Source organism: Ostrea edulis, chromosome 3 (genome assembly GCF_947568905.1).
Source record: "Ostrea edulis chromosome 3, xbOstEdul1.1, whole genome shotgun sequence".
NCBI lineage: Eukaryota > Metazoa > Mollusca > Bivalvia > Ostreida > Ostreidae > Ostrea > Ostrea edulis.
In genome coordinates this window covers 23628432-23637516 of record NC_079166.1, presented here as the reverse complement: position 1 = coordinate 23637516, position 9085 = coordinate 23628432, and the positions used below count along the sequence as shown (strand labels likewise).

The following is a 9085-nucleotide window of genomic DNA, read 5'->3' as shown; positions in this document are numbered from 1 at the left end:
TATACACATTTGCTTTGGCTATTATTGAAGTTTAATTATATTCAGTGAAGATCAAAACACTTTTACCACTTTCCCACTCTATATTTTGTATTGCTTATAAGAATTATGAGATTAATCACCTATCGTTATTTTCGCATTTCATTTTTCCACTTTCAACCATTGCTATTGATAAGTCACATCAATGAAGGTGAAGCTGCCTTAAACCCTGGCATTGCTACATACGTTATAAACATGAAAAACGATCTGTTTTTATAAACACGAGAGGATAAAATGAATCTTTATTATACATGTCTATAAACACAAGAATGGTTATTACATTCAAACACAAGAATGATTATTACACATGAACACGAGCATGATTATGATATATATACACAGGAATGTTTATTGGATACACACACGATAATATGTGATTTATGATTTACGTTGATTTGAGTATTTGTGTGGTATCTAAGTATCGGATTACAATATAACAAACTCAATCTGACCTCTGACCTTGGTAAGTGTAAGTTAGAGGAGGAAGCCAGAGAACGTTGTGAGGGGAACGGTTTCGGTGTAATAACCTTTGCCATGGTAATGTTTGATCCACACAGTGTCTCCCTGCTGAAGCCGCAGGACAGCCATGTTTGCTCCCGTCTGGTAACCTGCGCTTGGATGTCCCATTGTTCCGACCTTTGATGACCCATTCAGGACAATTTCAACCCTGCTATCCTGTTTATTATACTCCACGACAGTGACGAAGAAGACGTAGTGTCCCTCTGTAGGGGCCGTGAAAACTCCAGTACTGGGATTGTATCCACCCCCGATGTTGTTAATGACAACCGGAAATACTAACGTCCCGCTGTTCCAGGTACTACTGCTAGACGTCACCCCCGCGGTGAAGGCCACTTTCGTTTGAAGATCTAATAAATAAAACAAAATAAGCATCATAAGTAAAGTATTGTAAGTCGGAAGTCAATGATATGCACTATGTAAGATTTTCAATAATGAAAATATGAAAAAGTGATTTCGGTTTATACACATACTAAGTATGTGATAAGTATTCAGAGAGTAATCAAATTCTTATTATATCACGTTATTTCGTTGCCAATACGTACTACATAAAGAATGTCATTTCGTTCCATAGTATTTTGTAGTTCTCACATTTGCATATTTGAACAGAAGCCGCTTTTAATATATTTTACATTTTATCGTCTTCCCTACTGACGTAGGTAATGACTGCCGCACTTTGACATTCAAAGTACCACTACACGTAAATACACTTCCTACAAAAAAGAGCACTTATCTCGAAACTGACATATCTGTGCCCATGGGAATTCCATGGAAAGAAAGCAATAGAAGATGACAGCTGCTATATCACATTTTGTTTCGTGTTAAACGTACTCAGTATGGAAGTAGAAACATTTCGCTACATGCACTTCTTAGTTGATGGAAGTGAAAATGAATGCTCATCGAGTTATTGTGTCTATTGAACTGGGTTACATCACAAATATATATGACAACAAAGTGGAAAAACTTTTTAAGTTTTTGCCCAATATATATCTATATCTTTCTCAAGCTAACTAAAAAAGATACTTATAACCCCCTTCCTAAAATCAGATATTCTGCCCCAGAGGATATAAAATATAATACTTTTATAGATCTATAAACTCAGTCTAAATCCGAGTTCAGCAAAACAAACAGAAACCAGTGATCCTAATTATTCGCGAACAATTAGAGGGCTTCCCACCTTCTACCGGTTTTCAGTAGTTTTCAGTAGTGTTCAATTGCTAAATGCAAAATAAATAAATAAATAAATTTTAAAAAAAGTTCAATTTGCCGCCTTGAGTGTTGGTGATTGAGGAGGCCCTGTTTTCGCACGGTAGTAGCACGATAGTACCGAGGAGGCCCTGTTTTCGCACGGTAGTAGCACGATAGTACCGGTCAAATATTTGCAAAAAAGGTGTGTGGGTGTTGGATAGCGGCTACATATCAGGTAAAAGTGTAATAGAACTTGTCCAGGTGTTTGGGGTGACTTTGGACAGGTTAGATATGCTATTTGGAGATGCAAAGAAACCGGAAGTAACATTTTCAGAGATTAGATTCTGCACATGTATTGATGACACTCTCCTCATGCATGCTGTCATGCAGAGCCTGTTGAGAAGATAGGGTAGGACTTGCACTGGATTTTACCGTGTGTGTTGTGTATTGTGGAATTTAATATACAGTTTGTAATTGCTCATCCTATGTGTTCAAATTCACGGAAACAATGTTTTTCAGTCATTTCACCCAAGGAGGCATGCATACGGATTTAGGCAGTGACAAAAAACTGGCGGCCGGTGAAAGAAAAGGTTTCTGAGTATAGGATCTGAACGGAGAATAGGAATACTGTCGAGTAAAGTTGCATCATCATTATCATAAAAAAAAATACAAACAACAACTGGGCTTAGTCTTTATGTTGATGCAGGCAGACAATGGAATCTGGCATATGTCTTTTCACGAATGCAAATGGAATTAATGTTTGATTTACAAGACAGTCAAGAAATGGAGAAAATTGGTGTAGGTCAGATAGGTATGTGTAGGTCAGATTAGATAGAATCCTGTTGTTGGGCATGAGACCTTTCAAAATGGTGTAAACAGCTGCCAACATACAGATCACTTGAAGGGTGGGGGATTTCTTCATTTGGGGACGACAGGCGTGACGTGTGGTTTTGCCTTGCTCGTGGAGACTCGCACCTTGATGTGTGACCTTGACATTTGACCTTGACCCACTTTCAAGGTCAAACTCTCTATCCACATCCATGAAAAAGTTATGGGCTTGAATGACGACGTCGTTGACTTTTGTGGGCGAGAACTGTGCTGAAGGGGTTTCGGTTTCGGTCAACTTCTCGATACAAGAGGGTTTTATCACGAATTCGTCGGCGAAGGTATCACGTCTCCACGGCTTTCGGTTTAGTAGGAGTAGCGATAACGGGGTTTTCGACGTTAAGTCGTCGACATTCGCGGAGCGGTCAAAGTTCAGAGTTGTAATTCATAATACCGAGACCAATCCAGAATTTAATGCTGACCCATATGATATTTCGATGCTATTTGTAACAGGAAAGAGAGGAGAAAAAGTGCCATTTTCTCACCATTCTTGGTGACCTTGACCTATTTTTCAAGGTCAAGGTCACCCAACCCGTTACAGTGGGTTCTGTCTCTCTACGAGGAATACTTTAGGAGTCGTCAATTTTTTTTAATGGAGAAATCACAAAACATAAGGGGGCATTAACTCCTTTTAGCTGTCAGCGAATCCCTTCATTTAATGTTTATCGATTCTACTAATTAACCTCTATGCTTCAGCGAAGGTTTCGTCCTTCTATCATCTACGGTTTAAAAGTAGTAGCGATAACAATGATCTCTGCGAAAGGTCCAATAACTCTGTAAGGGGCCAAAGTTCAATGACGCAGGGTGAAATGTATTCGTTTCTCAAGAATTGCTATATCATGAACTATAAAGTTTTTCGATAAGTCTTCAGACGAAATATTTTTGACGGCACGAGAATAATAATAAACAGAACAACTAGTAATCCTAATTGTTCGCGAACAATTAGAGGTCTTTCCACCTTTTCAGACATTCAAACAATGTCTCTAAATACAAAAAAATGTGTACTTTATATGCTTTAGATGGTATAAAAATTGCTTATTTTCAAAGTTTCTAGATGACCTTGACCTAATTTTCAAGGTCAAAGGTCAGGGATGTCACTTCAGTTGGTCCTGTCTTCCTACAACAAATACTTTAGGAGTTGTAAATTTCTACGCTAAATTAAAAAATTTTAAGGGCATTAATTCCCGTTAGGGATCAACGAATCATCAAAAACCGGAAGTCATCTTTTACAATTGATCAGGCAATAAGTTTAGTCAACATTTCGTGTTCATCCCATTTACGGTTTCCATACTGTAGTGATAACAATGGTTTTTATGCAAGTCGCTGTAAATCGAAGAAAGGTCAAAGTTCAGAGTCGTAATGCAATGCATTGACTGAAGTTGGTTCTTGACTTATTGTGCATATTATACCTAATCTGTACTTTATATGGTTTAGACGGTGTGAAAATTGCTTATTTTCAAAGTTTCTAGATGACCTTGACCTTTGACCTTGACCTAATTTTCAAGGTCAAAGGTCAGGGATGTCACTTCAGTTGGTCCTGTCTTCTTACGACAAATACTTTAGGAGTTGTAAATTTCTACGCGAAATCGAAAACTTTCAAGAGCATTAATTCCCGTTACGGATCGAGAAACCATCAAAAGCGGAAGTCATCTTTTACAATTGGTCAGGCAATAAGTTTAGTGAACATTTCGTGTTCGTACCATTTACGGTTTCCATACCGTAGTGATAACAATGGTTTTTACGCAAGTCGCTGTAAATCGAACAAAGGTCAAAGTTCAGAATGGTAATGATATGCGTTGACTTAAGTTGGTTCTTGACTACTTGTGCATAGTATACCTTATCTGTACTATCTATGCTTTAGACTGTATGAAAAGTGCTTATTTTTAAAGTTTCCAGATGACCTTGACCTTTGACCTTGACCTGATTTTCAAGGTCAAAGGTCAAGTATTCCATTCCAGTTGGTTCCGTCTTTCTACGACTTATATTTTAGGAGTTTTGAATTTTTCCGTAAAAATCGTAAACTTTCGGGGCCATTAACTCCCTTTAGGGATCACCGAAAACTTAAAAGTAAACACTACAACGCTTCAGCTTGATGGACTAAAGAATTTAGTGAAAGTTTCATGCTCTTATCATTTGCGGTTATCGAGGTGATCCGATAACAAGGGTTTTTTGTGTAAAGTCTCATAAGTTCGTTAGGGGTCAAAGATCAAATACGCAAGGTGAGATCTGAGCATGTTTCGAGATGTTAAATATGATGGTCTACATTGTTTTTCGATAAGTCTTAAAACGTCAAGAGCTTCTCGTGGCGGAAAGAAAAGAAGACAAATAATAATAATAATAATAATAATAATAATAAAAAACAGAACAATAACAAAAGGTCTTTCCACAGAAAGGTGGAAAGACCTAATAATAATAATAAAAAACAGAACAATAACAAAAGGTCTTTCCACAGAAAGGTGGAAAGACCTAATAACAATAGGACTTTCCACAGAAAGGAGGAAAGCCCTAACAAGTAACGCCGGGATTAAAACCTGACACCTCTCATGAGAGAAAGGTAGTCAAATAAGAACGTTAACGGTCCCTTGTGCTCATTTAATAAAAGAAAGATGAAGAATTTCCTGACAAAATTAACTTATATATAACTCACAACCCCTTTACAGACTTCATCCAGTCCGTTGATGTCATAATAAGAACAAACTTGAGTCTATGCTACGTGATGATGCTTATATTTAAGAAATGAAAGTAACATTTACTCAATTTATACGATAAAAAGTAATTCGGGACAGCTTACGTATTATAAACAACAAAGCGGCACCACTAAGCGTTTTTAAATGAGCGTAAAATGCCCCAACTTATCTCATAACGTATAGAATGAGTAAAAAACACTTTCATTTCTTGAACTTTTTAACTCAGATAAAGGGATTTAATATTCTTTATGGAATCTATGAGATTGATCGCTGTTCGTTACCTTTATTTTTTTCATTTGATGTAATCCAATAAACATTATATAGAAACTAATAATTTGATATGACGCGAAGTATTAAAATAGTAACATAGGGGATAAATATATTGTGACGTCAATCCCAATGCGTCATATGGCGAAACACAGCAGCGATTTAGTTTATACGATATATTATATAAAGTTGATGAAACCAAACGAATCAGTGAAATTGCATTAACAAAGTAAAATGAAATCATATTCATTTCACTACTTGCAGGTTTTTAGTTCTTGAAAAGTTAGATTATGCAAAATTATAAGGCTTAGTTTTTATCGTTTAAACTTTGATCTACGTAAGACGATTTATATATTGACATGTAATACTAATCGTGGGTCTATTGTTAGGGATGTCAACCCAAATTAGCAGGAGGATCTCCTACTGATTTGTACAGTCATGAGGGTCTTAAAAATATACTTTTATCAACTAGTTTTTCTTAATTTGGAAAATAGTGACCCTTAGTTTCATTCTGAATCCCTAATAACAACGAATGTTGCAAGTTGGTACCAGTCGATTCTAGGAGAAATCTAAAATGCGTAAAGTTAAAACAAAATAACGACGGCGTTGACGATGATAGATTATTTTCGGTCAGAAAAACTCACTAAAGTATATGGTCAGTTAAGCTAATAAATAAGTGGCCAGAAGATAAGAGAATAATTAGAAAATTTGAAAAACATAAAATAAATACCACATTTACTGTTGGTCAGATTCATTCGGAACATCTCGAGAGAGGTCACTGCAGAGGATAACTTCAGTTGTTCAAACTTTGAGTCCTTCAGTTCGGCCTTCAGACTGTCTACTGTTGTGTTCAGGTAATCTAGGAAATGAAGAGCATTTTATGATTAGAAATATTTAATGTATAAAAAGAATCAACCAATCAAAGATATTACGTTTACTTTAAGGATTAAGAATTATGACAGAATTAAAAGTAGAATGCAAATAAAGTAAAATAACTTCAGTTTTGAAAATGCATGAGCAAGTTAGTACGCCGGCATAAAACATTGCAGTTCATACCCACATGTATTTTCAATAATGACGTTCATTTATGAAGTATTATGACTGTCTTTATATTAATTCAAATTAATAACTCACTCAAAGTCAAACCTGCATTGAGACTGTTGAGAGAAATGTAAAATTGCTGATGAGGATGTCAATAGGATACTTACCAGTGAGAGTTGACAAGACACCAGAATGTGAGTTCTTGAGGTCCGAAAATTGAGTTGCAAATTTGTTGTCCGTAGCCATTACGGTCGCATTGAAATTTTCCAATGTAGAATTTATCGATTCGAACATCGCTAGGATCTTTTGATCAATGATGTCCGGAATTTCACTTTCAATTTGACGAGTGTGTGCGTTTAGATCCAGCAAGGTTATAGACAAATACCGTACCTCGATTTTAATGTCTGCCAGCTTGTCCGACACATTTTGTTGAAATACCTCCCTATTTACGTCAATTTCTTTTTCAAATTCTTTGTGATTCTCTGAAATTTGCACAATATTTGCCTTCATTTCTGTGACATCTCTTTTGTGTTCTCTACTCTCGTTTTTCAAAACATTGTTTTCAAGTTTCAATGACTGCACTTCCGTTTTCAGCACCGATATTTCGTGAGCGGTAGATGCCTGTAGAGTTGAAAGTTTCTGTTCGGCCACAGCGAAGTTTTCCTTTAGCGACAACATGTCTTTCATCAACGCGTGGACATTTTTGACCAAGGTCATTCTGATGATAGTTTCTTGATTCAGCAGTTGTCTGAAGACATCCACATTTTGACTGTCCACTCCGACGAGATTTTGGTGTGTAGAGTTATGTGCATTGTCGTCTGTTAGGAGAGAGACCGTCTTGGTTTTGTCGATAACAAAGAGTATCAGCGTAAGGTACCCCGCGACATTCATGTTGGCAAGTCGTACCACACTGACCGTCAGACACAGGCTGTATTTATACCAAATATCAAGTAGAACCAATTCAAGACGGATACATCTGGTTGACAGATGATGAATTTGATTATGAGACACATTCTTTTTCCACTAAGATGGCGTTCGTATAGAATAAAGAGCATGAAATGTGTGATATGGTGATAACACAAGTGTGATCTCCTTGCTTAGATCTTTTTAAAGATTATTCATTAAAATCTTGGAATGATATAATAGCGTCTGTTTAAAAAAGGTTAAGAACTACTTAAAAATACTTACATCTCAAGTAGGTGTCTAGATTAGTAATTTTCTGAAATTAAAATATTTTACAAGAGCTTTCCATAAAATTGAAATGGTCAGTATGTGTCATTTAATGTTTATCATTTTGGAAGATAGCAGCTACCATGTCGATCCCATTACTAACTGGCTAATCTTAGCAAATAGCACTGATAAAAGAATTTGTAATCAAAATCGTAATTTGTCTCGTATACTAAGACTGAAATTAACATTTCTTTTATATCTTCGAATATCAGTATTACATCTTGATAAAAAATACACGTGATAAAGATAGATACATCACGGCGGGTGTGACATGTCAACAAAGGGATGATTACACCTCCTAAACACCTGCCTTGGAATTATTGATAATTTAAAACTAAAATTTGAGTTTTCATTTATTTCAGTATTCAGACTTTGAATAAAATCCCAGACTTTAGTACAAGTTTCGACTTTTTTCCGACTTTTTTCTCTCAAGAAATCCAGCCCGATCCCGCCTCTGGTATGCCGTTCTCTTAGGTTGTGTTCTTTAATGGGTTCATGAGACTGATCGCTGTTCGTTAACTTCTTCATCTTATAACATGTACCTAGTTTGCCAATGCAACCTATTATTGGGACAAATTCTGTCTGATATGTTTCATACCAATTGTTAAGCTGTTCTCTACACACTGATTTTAATTTTGACTACGGCTTACCCCGTTAATCTGATCAAGATGTGGGGTTCATGGTGGGTGTCACCGGTCAACAGGGGATATTTTCTCTTCTTAGATACCTAATCCCACCTTTGGTATATCTAGGGGTCCGTGTTTGCCAAACTCTGAATTTTGTATTCCTTATAGGAGTTATGAGATTAATCACTGTTCGTTATCTTCAACTTTTGATGTTAATTTCATAACATTTACCAATCTCAACACGAGTATCAATCCAAAAATAATGCAAACATTGTAAAATAGTTCGTTCATTTGTTTTCCCTTTTTACTCAATTCTTGGTAAACAAAGTAAAAATCCCTAATTCAAGCTGTCAACATTTAAGAACATAAATAAAACAAATGTTTTATGAAAATGAACAACTACAAGATATCAACACGACACACATCGTGTAAGATTGAATTTATTATGAAACTTTCGGAATATTAAGGCCTTACTCATTTTTGGTATTTTTATTTCAGATTTTGCGATTGTTTTCATCAAAACATCTCCCCATGCCAAATATGAAGATTATTGTGATCATTTTTGATTTTAGATGTTCAAATTCTAAACCATCGGGTTTCCTTGACTTT

The 9085-nt window shown here is 36.0% G+C and overlaps 1 protein-coding gene across 2 annotated transcripts; it reads right to left on the bottom strand.

The window, feature by feature from the left end:
- Positions 1 to 266: 266 nt before the first annotated feature.
- Positions 267 to 7662, bottom strand: LOC125675418 (multimerin-2). 2 transcript variants are annotated; one of them, XM_056157596.1, is made up of 3 exons: positions 6788 to 7662; positions 6310 to 6438; positions 267 to 902 (listed from the first exon to the last, which is right to left on the bottom strand). In XM_056157596.1, the coding sequence occupies exons 1-3, from the start codon at positions 7509 to 7511 to the stop codon at positions 511 to 513; spliced, it is 1245 nt and encodes a 414-aa protein (XP_056013571.1). In that variant the 5' UTR covers positions 7512 to 7662; the 3' UTR covers positions 267 to 510. The 2 variants fall into 2 exon arrangements, with proteins under 2 accessions (XP_056013571.1, XP_056013572.1); XM_056157597.1 differs by having other exon boundaries at positions 6319 to 6438; positions 6788 to 7619.
- Between the last annotated feature and the right edge of the window lie 1423 nt (positions 7663 to 9085).